This window comes from Labeo rohita, chromosome 6 (genome assembly GCF_022985175.1).
Source record: "Labeo rohita strain BAU-BD-2019 chromosome 6, IGBB_LRoh.1.0, whole genome shotgun sequence".
Lineage (NCBI taxonomy): Eukaryota > Metazoa > Chordata > Actinopteri > Cypriniformes > Cyprinidae > Labeo > Labeo rohita.
The window spans coordinates 7415303-7430052 of NC_066874.1; the positions used below are offsets into that span (position 1 = coordinate 7415303).

Sequence of the window (14750 nt, forward strand, 5' to 3'; positions counted from 1 at the left end):
GATTTCTATTTCAGATATATGCTGTTCTTCTTAACATTCTATTCATCAAAGAAACCTAAAACAAATACACTCAGCTGTTTTCAGCATAATAATATTAATTTTTTTGAGCAAATTAGAATATTAGAATGATTTCTGAAGGATTATGCGACTGGAGTAATGATGCTAAAACTTCAGCTTTGAAATAACAGGAATAAATTACATTTGAAAATATATTCAGACAGAAACAGTTATTTTAAATAGTAAAAATATTTTACAATTTTTTTTTTTACAGTTTTTTTTTTACTTTGGATCGAATAAATGTAGGCTTTAAAAATATTAAAAAATCTTACTGTTCAAAAACTTTTGACTGCTAGTGTACTAATTAACTATTAGCATACTTAAGGTAATAAATCCCGACAGGATGAAATGCTGTTTTTTTTATTATTTTACTTGTAATTTAGCCTGGTCTACATAGACAACAATTGCTCTATCGACACAACAAATGCAAGAGCAGTATTAGTCCATTTATTATTATTATTATTGTTATTATTATTATTAACCTGCAAACCACTGACTTTACAGTTTCTATCGACTAGTAAACTAACATGTTTATATTTCAAGCAACCAACTCATCTCTCCTCTTCTACCTGCCAGATTTGAAAAAGCGAAAGCGTAAATACATTATCTAGTTTGTCCCTCCTGAATCTCCGTCCGTTGAAGCGCTCACAACAGCACCATAACAACACACCCGATTATCATCATCGTAATCATCATGAGCTTCGCTCTGCTGTATGTCTGCTCTACTTACCGGTTTATTTTACTTCTCTGATCAAGTGTTTTAAAAGCTGACAAGATATTTTAAGCCGAGACTCATTCGCTTCTTTCTGTCTGAGATCTTTAATCTGACATATCGGGGTAAGAATGAACGAAGCACCGTATTTATTAGCTTGAGTGATATTGGAATAGCGAATAGAATTGAGATTAGAAATGTTTCTGTTTTCTAGGGACTGTATTGTATTTGATGGCGTTACAGTGGTGTTTTTCATTCATCAGTTATTTAACATGATCCCCACCTGTCGACGTGGATGTTTCTCAAAATATGCGGTGCTTTGGTCTCATCAGACATGTTTAGTTTCATATTAGACCTGAGATGGATAATGTAATTAATTAGAATATTGTACCTCATAGGTCAATCATAATGATTCACGACCAACTAAATCGGCTTGACAGTTTGTGTCAGAAAAGGAGTTTGTAAATTTGTAAATTTATTAGACAGTATCCCAGATCTGTTGTTGTGTGTTTGTCAGTTCAGCTGATGATTTCATCACAGCTCTGAGTCACCTTTGGCCCTGAACATTGTGTGTACATATGTGTTTACCCTGTTAGTCTTTGCTTGGCACAAATTCTGAACTTGGAAGCATTTCACTTACTTATTTTACCATTAAAAAGACATGTAGCCTATGTGGCTTTGTGCATTTGTGACTAGTTTATAAAGCATTGTCTCAGGAAAATTAGCTTAAACATCACTGCCAAACATCATTGAACATTAAACATCATTGCCAAACCCCAAACCCTCATTCAACATCTGTTCCCTCACAGAACAATCATCCACAGTGACAAACCTGACAGCTGTGATATGGGGAACGTTTAGAGATGGAGAAGCAGATAAGGTAAGTGTGTTCAAAGACAGTCTGCCAGCAATGTTGAACAATGCAGCGTTTGTACGCTCCTCAGCTTTTTGTCTCATGACTTTTCTAAGAGTGTATTCATTACTGTGTTTGTAGTTGTGGTGAGGAGGACGGTTCTGGGGAGAGAGGACTTCTCCACACATGGAGGGGATATTCCTACAGCACCACACCGGATAGGGTGCTGCTCTCCCGGCCGGTGCTCCAGGCTGCACTGGGAGCTAGACATGGTGTTTTGCTAGTAGAAGGTAATACATTTATTATTCACTCTAGATACACATGCAAATTTGGCTGGGCAACCCTCTAGATGCAAAATAGTAATATTTGAATTAGCACTTTGTGAACAGGTTAAGGTCAGCATCAAAATAGACGCTAGTTATGTGGTCTTATTGTGCACAAGTTATTGGTTGCGGAGAAAAAATGTTTTTCTTTGTGATCTTTCAATAAAATTGAATAGCACAATCTTCCTTTGAAACACCTTGCCAAGTTGAAATCATCAGCTGTGACTCGTAAAACAATAATTTAACAGGATAGGTCGCAACATAAATAAGTATGAATTACTCACTCTCATGTCATTCCAAAAACCTGTTTAAGTTTTAATGATATTTTAAAAAAAAAGGTCCATGCAGTGAAATTCATTGGTGTGCAGTGTTGTTTTAGACCTCACTGACTTTGTATGGGTTCTACAGAATAAAGTCATATACTGCAGATTTGCATTTTATTTTTAGGCAAACTACACTGTAGTAGTTTGTACTACACTACAATGAAAAAAAAAAACAATGGAATCATTATTATTTGGATACACTACCAGTCAAAGTTTTTGTACAGTAAGATTTTTAATGTTTGTTAGTCTCTTCTGCTCATCCAGCTTTATTTGATCCAAAGTACAGCAAAAACATGTTTGAAAATTTTGAAATATTTTTGCTATTTAAATAACTGTTTTTTTTTATATATTTTAAAATGTAATATACTCCTGTGATTTTAAAGCTGAATTTTTAGTATCATTACTCCACTCACATGATTCTTCAGAAATCTTTCTTATTTTCTGATTTGCTGCTCAAAAAACATTTATTATTATTACTATGCTGAAAACAGCTGAGTAGATTTTTTTTCAGGTTCCTTTGATGAATAGAAAGTTCAGAAGAACAGCATTTATCTGAAATAGAAATCTATTTTGACATTATAAATGCCTTTATCATTACATTTGATCAATTTGAAGCATTCTTGCTAAATCAAAGTATTCATTTCTATATTCATTGGTAGAGTGTCTAATGTTACAAAAGCTTTTTATTTCAGATAAATGCTGATCTTTGGATCTTTTTATTCATCAAAGAATCCTGAAAAAATGTACTAAACTGTTTTAAATATTGATAATAATAATAATAATAAATGTTTCCTGGACAGCAAATCATCATGTTAGAATGATTTCTGAAGGATCATGTGACACTGAAGACTGGAGTAATGATGCTGAAAATTTAGCTTTGAATAAACTGCATTTTAAAATATGTTCAAATAGAAAGCAGTTATTTTAAATAGTAAAAATATTTCACAATATTATAGCTTTTGCTGCATATTGGATCAAATAAATGCAGGCTTGGTGAGCAGAAGAGAGTTTAAAAAAACAATAAAAAAACGTTTTTACTGTCCAAAAAGCATAATATAAAATTATACTATACAAATAATATACAAAATATAATATAAAAGTGTTCTTAAGCATCTACGATAAAAAAGTTTTTTATGTGTGTGTGTGTTGTTGAATATTTGTTTGACAATAAACAGCTGGAAATTTTTCGTTCACGGTGATTTTTAAACTTTTTGTCTCTTAAGACTGCCCCCATGTAGGTTAAAGGCCAGGCGTTCACACCAAGCTATATTGATAACTATATTGATTACTATCTAAAACTAAAGTTTTAATAATTGTTCTAATTCTGTGAGATATGGAAGTCAACACACAACTATAATGATAACCACACAGAGGAATAATATTGTTGCATTGTTTCAGAATTATTCATTTCATTTGATGATCAATAAAAAACATTGACAGCCAATAAGAATCCACTTTAAAACACTCAAGCATTTAAGATGGAAGATGACAAAACTGCAGCATATGCTCATAATAAACTAATTTATGTGACCAACTTAAACCCAGTGATGGATTACTTTTGAAACGTCTGGATTTTTTCTGTGAAAAATTCATTAAAAAAACGTTTGCACCTTAGGGTATTTCTGCTGGAATTATGACTGAGAGTTTAGAAATGTTTAATTAATCAAGTAGAACTTTTTGTGATTACAGAAATGCAAGAATGGTAAATTCATGAACTAAGGCAATATTGAGAGGGGAAAAAAGAAATATGATTTTTAGTTCATCCAAAAATAAAAATTCTGTCATTGATTACTCACCGTCATGGTGTTTCAAACCTGTAAGACCTTTGTTCATCTTAGAAGCAAAAATTAAGATATTTTTCATTAAATCTTAGAGCTTACTGACCATGCATAGACAACAACACAAGTAACACGTTCAAGGCCCAGAAAGATAGTGAGGACATCATTAAAATAGTTAATGTGACATCAGTAGTTCAAACTTAATTTATTGAAGTTATGAGAATACTTTGTATGTGGGTCAGAAAGCTCTCGGATTTCATCAAAAATATCTTAATTTGTTTTCCGAAGATGGACGAAGGTCTTACGCGTTTGGAATGACATGACAGTATATAATTAATGACAGAATTTTTATTTTTAGGTGAACTATCCCTTAGTTATAATTATTATTAAGTTATTATTTTAATATAATTAATTGAAATAATTTTTATCTGGAACCGACTCCCTGGTGGAAAATCACTGCTTTAAACAGAAGGTTGTAGAAAAGCAATTGATTATTGCTTCTCATACATTTTTCATTAATATTGCACTCCAGAAATGTAATCATTTATATACTGTGTTTAGGGGGACAAGTCTACAGCTTTGGTGAGCTGCCGTGGAAACAGAACCAAACATCATCAGTAGTGACTGAACCCATTTTGGAGGCAGTTCTTAGTGAACAACGTGTTGTTTTTGTGGCTGCTGGCTCCGCTCACAGTGGAGTCGTGACAGAAGATGGAGGAGTACACATGTGGGGAGAAAACACTCATGGCCAGTGTGGCCTATCAGGACTCTCTGTTATCCCTAACCCAACCCCTGTGGGTGTGCTTGACTCTGATTCCACGCCCCCTCAGACGGTGAAGATCTTGGAGGTAGCGTGTGGGGATCAGCACACTCTGGCTCTTTCAGCCAAGCATGAAGTCTGGGCTTGGGGAAGCGGGTGCCAGCTGGGCTTGAACACTTCAGCATTTCCTATCTGCAAGCCCCAGAAGGTAGAGCACTTGGCTGGAAGACACGTGTTGCAGGTGGCCTGTGGAGCCACTCACAGCCTGGCTCTGGTGCGCTGTCTCCCGCCTCCGCAAGAGCCCAGGAAACCTCAAGACAAATGTGGTCAGTGCCATCAGCTGCTGTACACTATGACTGACAAAGAAGACCATGTCATCATTTCTGATGGCCATCACTGTCCACTAGGTGTTGAGCCAGACAGCAGTGAGACCAAGTCTGCATTAGAGGGCAGCCCAAATCAGAGCTCAAGGGGGAAGCAAGGCAAGAGCTCTCCTACAGAGCCTGTTACGTCTATGCCAACCCTGATCCCAAAATTACCCCCTACACCTCCTCTTGAGAGCACACCTGCCTCTGAACCCCAAAATCAGGCTTCCGCATCTAGCCAAGAACCCGTAGAACCAGCCATAGAAGACTCAGCGGCGCTTGAAGCTCCTACCACAAATGGAGAGGTTTGTGTCGAAGCCGCAGAGACCAGCACCCCTGAGCCGGACAGCTGTAGAGCCACAGGGGGGAAGTCCTCCCCATATCCCGATGAGCAGGCAGTGAAGGCCTACCTGAAGAGACTTTCTGATCATGCACTGGCAGAGCACACCACCAAGACTCCCAGCACACTTCATTCTGCTCAGGTTAGTTTTAAACACAATGTCCGGCAAGCATTAAGTTGATATACAGTTGCAATTGAAATTATTCAACCTCCCCAAGACTGTAGTATTTTACAAATACAAGCTATTCTGAAGATCCAGGATTTTTTAAAAATTGCATTTACAACAGGTTACTGGCATATTAAAAGTGATAATGTCAATATATATTGTAATATTTTTGAGTTCTAGGATTTTTTTAATAACACAGCAATGTCATAATTATTCAACCCCTGTTAAACATTGCTGTTTTTTAGTATGGTGGGGAACAAAATAGTTTTAGACACTATTAGAAAACAGAATTAGCTTGAGCTGTTATACATGTATACAGTTAGTCCATGCATGTGCTGAAGTTTCAGTATCTAATACTACAAAGTCAACAGAGCTCTCACAGAAGCTATAGAGAATAAATAATTGTATTACTTCAGAAAGTCTAAGGCTATTTGAAGATTTACAAGACATTAAAAGTTCCTAGAAACAGCTGGTAGCCTTATTCCTTAAAGGGGTCATTGGATGCCCATTTTCCACAAGTTGATATGATTCTTTAGGGTCTTAATGAAAAGTCTATAATATACTTTGGTTAAAAATTCTCAATGGTAGTGTAAAACAACACCCTTTTTACCTTGCCAAAATCATCTCAGCAAAAATCATCCCATTCTGGTCGAGGCTGCTTTAAATGTTAATGAGCTCTGATCGCCCCGCCCCTCTCTTCTCTCTGTGGAGAGACGAGCCTGTTTACTTTAGCCGCGTTTAGCGGTTAAACTTGCTAACTAGCACATTATTAGGAAAGAAGATCACAAAGATTCATTAAAAAAAACCCTTATACTCACTTGTTCTGTAAGTGAAGCTGGATCGCGAATGAATTCGCACGAACATAGACGGATATATGTAGATCAAGAAGTGCATTCCCTTCACAAACGTAGTCCACTGTATCTTCAGCAGCTCAGATTTGGGTAGTAAATGATGACCACTACGTTCATTATTACATCCAGCAACACAACACCTCCATCGCTCAATTCTTGTCTAACTTACATCCCTGCTCCGGCATCAAAACATGGAGGTTGGACTGTTACAACTAATCTTAGGTAAGACACTCATGTCAATCAGCTATCGTGGGAGTGGCCTCTGTCGGTGTGACGCCACAACGACAGGCATCTGAGAATGGCTTGATCTGAAAACGGGAATGTTATTTTTACAGATTATTTAAAAACCACTGCATGGATTTTTATCATTATAGGGTAGATGTGTGCATACACTGCCAACACACAGTGTTCAAACAGCATGTAAAAGTGAACTTACCATCCGATAACCCCTTTAATTTAAAATGTGTTGTACCAGGGTATTGAACAAAAAAGCACAATATCATAAAATATTTGATCAGAACAACTGAGGAAAAACCTGCAATGTACAGCCAAAGACTTGCAAGATGACCCAATGAAAGGTCGAAAAACTTTTTAAATGCAGAGTATAAGATAAACACAAAACAAGCATGGCTTTTGTGTTGTAGCATCTTACTGAATGCTGAATTACACTCTTGACTGAGAACATAAAACGCTGACTTGAATATGCAAAAATTTATTTAGAAAGACCTGTGGAGTGAATGTATTATGGAGTGATGTAACCAAACTAGAACTTTTTTGGACCCATGAATCAGCATGTCTGGTGCAAAAAATGCTAAACTTAGGAGCAGAAGAACACCATCTGCATAGTCAAACATTCTTTGAAGTTTCAGGCCATTTTGGCCAGAATTGTGATGCCTTTGGTGCAAAGCTTGAAGCTGATGATCAATGGACTTTCTGTAGGACAGCCATCCCAAAGTATACATCCAAACCTACTAATTCTTGGTTCAGGGATCAGTCATCGAATGTTCTTGAGTGGACTGTTCAGTCTCCAGATTTAATTCTCATTGAAAATATTTGGTTAAATTTGAAGAAAGCAGTGGCAAAGTGAAAACCAAAGATTATCAGTGATCTGAAAGCTTTTTCAGACAAGGAATGGGCTAAGACTGCAGTAGAGAGATAATCGAAGCTTCTAAGTAACTTCCAAGCAGTGTTTTTTGATGCTTTTTAAAGAATAAAAAATTCTGCACCAAATTTCACTTTTGGGGGTTGAATAATTTTGAACATAAACATTTAGAGCCAATTAGATTTTTTTTTTTCATTATTCATCAAGTTGCATTCTCAGAATTACTGTAATGTCTATTAATAATCTTTCTCCAGTAGTGTACTGATGCCTTTTTTATTTACTCTCATTTTAAACATATTTACTCTTTTTTTTAAACATATTTAATCAATTTAACGCATTAATAAAAAAATTCTTAAAAAAAAAAAGTATTGACCCCAAACACTGACTGGCAGTGCATAATATCATGCCTAAATTCACTCTTAACATTTACAGGACTAATTTTAGTTTATTTATTGTTTTATTTTTAATTTATTTAAACTACTTAATGCATCTTTGCAGAATAAAGTTATTATTATAAAAAAAACTTACTTAACCCAAACTTTTGAACAGTAGTGTATGTATTTGTATATTTTTATCCAAATTTAATAGAAACTGTTAACTGTAGTACGTTGGCATGCTAAACCCTGTTTATGAAGTTGACAGCTTCTCTTGTAACAAAAAATGTAGTTAAAAATGTCAGCATTTTTGTTTATTTAGTTAAAATCACTACCTGCCATCACTATCTAGTTGACTATTCCAAGCCATCATGAATCAAACAGTTTAATTGCTTCTAAATGCACAATTCCAGTTCTTGTATCTGTCCTCTCACAGCTGTCCAGTGACCATGCTGATCGTTTCACCTCTGACCCCTTGATCCCGGTCGCCCAGTCTGTGACTCCAATGGGCTCTGCGTTGAACAACTTGGTGGTGTCCTGTGCCTCTGCAGTGGGAGAGCGCGTAGTGTCCACATATGAAGCTCTCTCTTTGAGAAAAGTGATTGGTTACTGGGTAAGTGTATTTCCGGTTTTTATACTATACATTTATATGTTCTCCTTAAACATTAAACCAATACATTTTCTAAATCCTTGTATCATTTTCACACTTGTGTCGGCACTGTTACTGGGATGAAACTGTAAAATAATAACCCAGCTTTGATGCGTTTGATCAAACATTTGTACTCCAGGTTCCAGGAGAGGGCCGTGAGCGAGTGGAGGAGAGACTCCGTCAGGAAGAGCCCATGCAGGGGAAGAAAAGCTCAAGCCTGGGGGACATCCGAGAGGAGGAGGCGGAGCTCAGCCGTCGCCTGTCCCTGCCTGGCCTGCTCTCTCAGGGTACACAAGCTCTCCTTCTCTTACACCCAGTGTACCGTCTCCGTAAGTCTGCATGGGCATGTGTGAGTTTTCATTAGCATGGACTAGTTGATGAGCGTGTTGCAAAGTTTTGCCTCCCTCATCCATCAGCTCATTGCACGCTTGGTGTTTCTGCTGCAGAGGCTATGAATAACTAACAACTCCATTCCTTTTTGTGACAAATTTCATAAATATTTAAAGAAAATGGTCTGCTTTTTTAATCATCTGAGCGTAGAGAGTATGTACTGCCGTTTAGACGCATAAGAACCAGAGGAATGATTGCTGTGAATGTATTCTTTGATTAGCTGAATATGTGAAGTTTAATCATAATCCTGTACTGTGTGTTAAGACTTAGTTCAGTCAGTTCAAAGTAAAAACCCTGCAAATCGCTGCCTGGCCAATTTTTGCTTGCTGTAATGTGTTTGTTAATGGCATTGGTTGTATTGCCACGACTCTCCAAATTTCTGCCAGCGGCACTTGTGGACAGGTTTTCCATATTTTGCTGTTGCCATGGTTACAGACATTGCAGAGTTTGAGGTGAAGGAGTCGGCATCCAGCGCAACAATTGAAGGTATTTTTGTGTAGTTGCAGTTGTAAAAACTTTAGATTTAGAGGTAGATTTATAGATGAATCTCACAGACATTTATCTCAATTTCAGCTCAAAAATCTTTGTACCAATCAGTTTTTTGCATTGAGACATTTAAGCACATTTTACCCCCAAATTCTTACTGTAATGATCCGGACATGTTACTTTATGTTTTTTTATTTTACATATGTTTTTGTAATTCTCATGGTTATTATCTATATTAAAAACATAGTAATACTTTATAATACTTTAATACAAAATTTATTTTAATTGAAATCAAATAAATGACAGTCTAACAATGTTCTTAAATTTAATTAGTAATTAATCAGTAATTTTATAATTACACTGTAACATAGACACATAGAATAGAAGTGTAGCCCAATTTTTTTATGTTACAAAAATGTTACAAATTTGTTATTTCTATTTTGAATTAATCCTGCTCTTTTGAAATTTGTTCATCAAAATTCCTAAAAAACAGGTTTCCACAAAAATGTTAAGCACCACTTTCTTGAGCACCAAATCAGGATATTAGAATGATTTCTGAAGGATCATGTGATGCTAATATTTCCAGTATTTCACAATACTGCTGTTTTACTTTATTTCAAAACAAAAAAAGCAGAATTAGTAAGCATGAGAGACTTTAGAAATGGTAGTGTAAATGTTTTTTTGAGAATTTTATTTTTTCATGACAGTAATCATTGAATCTGGGAAAAAAATAGCATAATTGTTAAAGGAGTAGTTCACTTCCAGAGCAAACATTTACAGATAATGTACTCACCCTGTTGTTATCCAAGATGTTTATGTCTGTCTTTCTTCAGTCGTAAAAAAAATATGTTTTTTGAGGAAAACATTTCAGGAATTATCTCCATATAGTAGACTTCTATAGTGCCCGCTAGTTTGAACTTCCAAAATGTAGTTTAAATGCAGATTCAAAGGGCTCTAAACAATCCCAGCCGAGGAAGAAGGGTCTTATCTATCAAAACGATCTGTCATTTTCTAAAAAAAGTAAAAATGTATATACTTTTAAACCTCAAATGCTCATCTTGTCTAGCTCTGTCATGTGTATGCGTTCTCTGTGCAGCCCCGTTCAAGACCGTTAGGGTATGTCAAAAACCTTTTTTTGTAAATGGTGTTTACCCTTTTTTGCTTGTTCACTTTATAAACACTGGGTCGGGACTTCTGCAGCGATGTAGGACAATTTTTAAATTGGAGGAGAAAATGAGATGGGAGTTTTCCGACATACCCTAACTGTATTGAACCCGAATGCACAGAGTACATGCAGAGCTAGACAAGACGAGCATTCAAGTTTAAAAAGTACGAATTTTTATTTTTATCAGAAAATGACCAATTGTTTCACCAGATAAGACCCTCCTTCCTTAGTTGGGATTGTTTAGAGCCTTTTGAAGCCGCATTTAAACTGCATTTTGGAAGTTCAAACGCACAGGCACCATAGAAGTCCACTATATTGACATAATTCCTGAAATGTTTTCCTCAAAAAACATAATTTCTTTACGGCTGAAGAAAGAAAGACATGAACATCTTGGATGACAACCAAGTGAGTACATCATATGTAAATTTTTGTTCTGCAGTCGAACTACTCCTTTTAAGAAAATAATCTACAAAAAAAATCTTGCTTCATTTTAGTTTTTTGCTTGTGTTTTGGGAGACATATGAATCTAAATCATGTGTTGACAGTTTGTGCGATTCAGCTTTTGTAAAAAGTAGTCTTTCTTGTTGTAGTTGACAAACAGGTTGTAGATACATGAATGTATTTCCCCTTTTTATTATACGTAATCAAAACAAGTTCGTCTCCAGAGGTGTCAGAAACTTTCTGCTCTAGTCCTTTGCATGTGTAAAGTGATTTACATTTAGTTTCCTGAGTTCGAGACTGTGATGCGAGGACTTTTGAGGTCTCTCTGCTCACGAGACACTAGGATACCTCAACCTGGTGTGTTTGTCAGAGTTCATAAATCAGCTAAAGCCTGATACACAGGCTAGAGAAGACAATGGTAGCCAGCTACCTGCAACACACACACCTTTCTCCCTTTCTCATCTCCTCACCCCCTCTTGTGTGACAGATGGACCCCAGTGGGGCTGGAACATAACTCAGCACGACAGCAGTCTGTGTGTGTTTATTTGTGTGTGCACCTGGCCATACCGTGTATATATGTGTGTGTGTGTGTTTTGCTAGAGAGTTGAAATGGAGTTGGCGAAGTCTTTGGGTCTGCGTCTGCTGTTAAATGATTCATGTGATTTTTCCCTATGCTGTTTGGTCGTGTTTATATGGCAGAACTGAACTAATGCATATTCAATGAGGAACAAACTGCCATGAGTTGCAGTTTCTTATGATCTGTTATTTTAATTTTTAGTTTGGATGTGGACTGTGTTCTGCCTCTAGTTATTGATGTTCCAATTTTTTTTGAATGTTTTTAAGTTATTTTCTTCCTTGTTGCTGCTCTCTCAGTATCTCCACGTCTTTTGCGACGAACGAGCCGTCCCCGTGCACGGGCCATCCCGCTCGCTCCAGGAGGCATTCCCGAGGCCGATGCCCACCTGCCTTCTTTGCAGACAGAAGTGTGGAGCTGGGGACGTGGCCAGGAAGGGCAGCTTGGACATGGAGACCTCCTTCCCAGGTCAGAATTTTCTCTCTGCATGAGCAGCCCAGTCTTGTTTCTTGAGACTCTCTTCCTACCAACTCAGGAGTTACATAAGATTCCAAGGCTTTAAAATATAATGTGCTCTGCTAAAATGAGGACAGACTCATTAGATGCATCACAGAAGAACATAATGTGGTGATTTCTTTCTCTTTCTTTTCAGACCACAGCCCGTCTGTGTACAGAGTCTGAATGGTAAAGAGGTGTTGAGAGTGGCTGCAGGTGCACATCACTCACTCGCCTTGACCGCCCAATCACAGGTGACATACTTCTCTTGCTCTTGAGCGTTATGTTTGTATTAGTGTAATCCTAATGTAATGTGTGTGTGTGTGTGTGTGTATGGCAGGTGTTCTCGTGGGGCTGCAACACTTCTGGACAGCTGGGACACATGGAATCACCCACCACACTTCCACACTTAACCAAGGTATGTGCATACATGCACATAAAGCAGAAAAAATAATGAATGAATTAAAGTTTAAAATTGATTAATTTTAATAGTGATTTAAAGGAATAGTTCACCCAAAAATAAAAAATTCTGTCATTAATTACTCACCCTCATGTCGTTCCAAACCCGTAAGATTTCCGTTCATCCTCAGAACACAAATAAAGCTATTTTTGATGAAATCCGAGAGCTTTCTGAACCTGCATAGACAACAACGCAACTGAAACGCAATACAATCGGCCTGAATGGGGCGCTATAGGGAACAAAAGTACGAAATCGCTCATAACTCCTAAACCGTTGTTGGAATCCTTGGTTCACATCGGACAAGATTCGATCGTGAGCCTGGCAGAATGTTCGGGTATTTCGCGTTTTTTGAAAAAACTACTTTTGCGAACTAGTCCTAGATTTTTTGCCCGATTGGAACCAGAGCAGCGAATATTAATAATTATCAAAATAAAGTCAAACTTTCTTCTCGCCGTCGCAAAGGGTCGCCAAAACATTCGAAATGGGCAGGGCCACTTTTGGTAAAATGCCTGTAACTCCTGAACGGAATGAGATATCTCCGCCAAACTCTATATTTATGTAAGCACTCAATCGGAGGTCACATGAAAAAAATCGCAGAGTTTGACCACTTGGTGGCGCTGTTAGAGGGGAAAAAATGTCTATAACTGCACAACCATTTGTCCTTTTAACATGAAAACCTGTATGCACAGTCGTGGTCCAAAGTGCCACAAGTGTCTATGAGGACATATGCGTATCTCAAAAAACATGGCCGCCATTGGCCGACAAATTTTGAGCACCTGTTAGGCAAGGTTAACGGAGGCTGATTGGAGCGAAAGTCAGTGAGCCTGTTTGACTCACGACTCGTTTACTCGTCACGTCTGAGAGAAATTTGACAGAAATCAGCCACTGGGGGGTGATTATCACATTTTTCAAGGTCGTAAACGATTGTACGTTGAGCGTTTTTTTGTTTTTTTTCTTCATACATACACGCAATATTCATATCATACGATACAACTCCTCATTCCGGACAACTTTGCCTCTAGAACCACTTCTGTCAATCAAATTGTTTGTTAAATGATTGAGATGATGTCAAAAACCTACTTTTGCAAACTAGTCCTAGTTAATTTGCTCAGTCTTGACTCTCTAGGTTTTCACCTTATGGGAGGCTATAATTGGGTTGTTTAGAAAAGGGGCCTGTCCAAATTTACCCATAATCCTATAAAGCCTAAAGTAAAACTCAAAGGTACACAAAACCTGGTGAGCATATGAGACAGGTGATTCTAAACAAGCATGCAAAGTTTTAAGAAAATTGGACCACAGCTGATGCTATAACAGTTAAAAAGGACTCAAAAACATTGTATTTCAATTGCAAATGACCTGGATTTGCCAAAGATGTTTTTTTTTAATCATTGATTTAGTTGGGTACTGCCTTGCTAAATAATATGTAATGTCTTTTTCCTTATATGCTTAAATGCCTTAAGTGTTCGAACCCGGTAATTGCTGCTTGCAACTATATTTTTAAATAGTTTCTAAATAAAGCCCATTCAAATTATATGACAGATTAGCACTTTTGCACTTTGCATAATTGCATTTTTAGAATTAAGAAAAAATATTTATAAATTTATTTTCCGTTTAAGTTTTAGAAATACTGCAGAAATGACAAGCTTAGAAACTGTGACACTTGCACACACCCAGTTGCAATGCGAGTCTTCAGACATTAAGTGTACATGTGCATCCAGTTTGTTTGGGTGTGTTTTGATCAGCTCTCTAATTCAGTTATCAGAACACATGGTATTGGCTATTTCTAGACTGTCCCATTGACTAAATCATTCTAGAGCAATGATACACCCTACAACCCACAAGGCACTATAAAAACCAGTGAGCATCAGCTCATGCTGTCATGTTTAAAATGCAGAACAAGAAGACAATTTTCATTTCATGAAGGAACTGTACTAAATATTATCTACAAGGAAGATACGTGATAAGCCAAACAGGTCATACTAATAAGATACTGTTACTGATGTATCATTGACGTTTTAATGCACAGTCACATAATCATGTAACAGTAAACTGAGTCATCAGTGCTCCACTGTTTGGTGGATTAAGG

At 37.0% G+C, this 14750-nt stretch overlaps 1 protein-coding gene across 7 annotated transcripts in view; it reads left to right on the forward strand.

Moving 5' to 3' along the window:
* Positions 1–675: 675 nt before the first annotated feature.
* als2b (alsin Rho guanine nucleotide exchange factor ALS2 b) overlaps positions 676–14750 on the forward strand; it is a 38662-nt gene continuing 24587 nt past the window's right edge. For 2 of the 7 annotated variants that reach the window (XM_051112046.1, XM_051112048.1), the window contains exons 1-10: positions 695–894; positions 1579–1649; positions 1764–1912; positions 4608–5653; positions 8441–8617; positions 8793–8982; positions 9479–9529; positions 12009–12177; positions 12362–12458; positions 12545–12622. In XM_051112046.1, coding sequence (XP_050968003.1) covers positions 1633–1649; positions 1764–1912; positions 4608–5653; positions 8441–8617; positions 8793–8982; positions 9479–9529; positions 12009–12177; positions 12362–12458; positions 12545–12622 — 1974 coding nt within the window. In that variant the 5' untranslated portion in view covers positions 695–894; positions 1579–1632. Of the gene's footprint in view, positions 895–1578; positions 1650–1763; positions 1913–4607; positions 5654–8440; positions 8618–8792; positions 8983–9478; positions 9530–12008; positions 12178–12361; positions 12459–12544; positions 12623–14750 lie in introns of all 7 variants that reach the window. The other 5 variants (XM_051112051.1, XM_051112052.1, XM_051112047.1 and 2 more) reach the window with 4 other exon arrangements.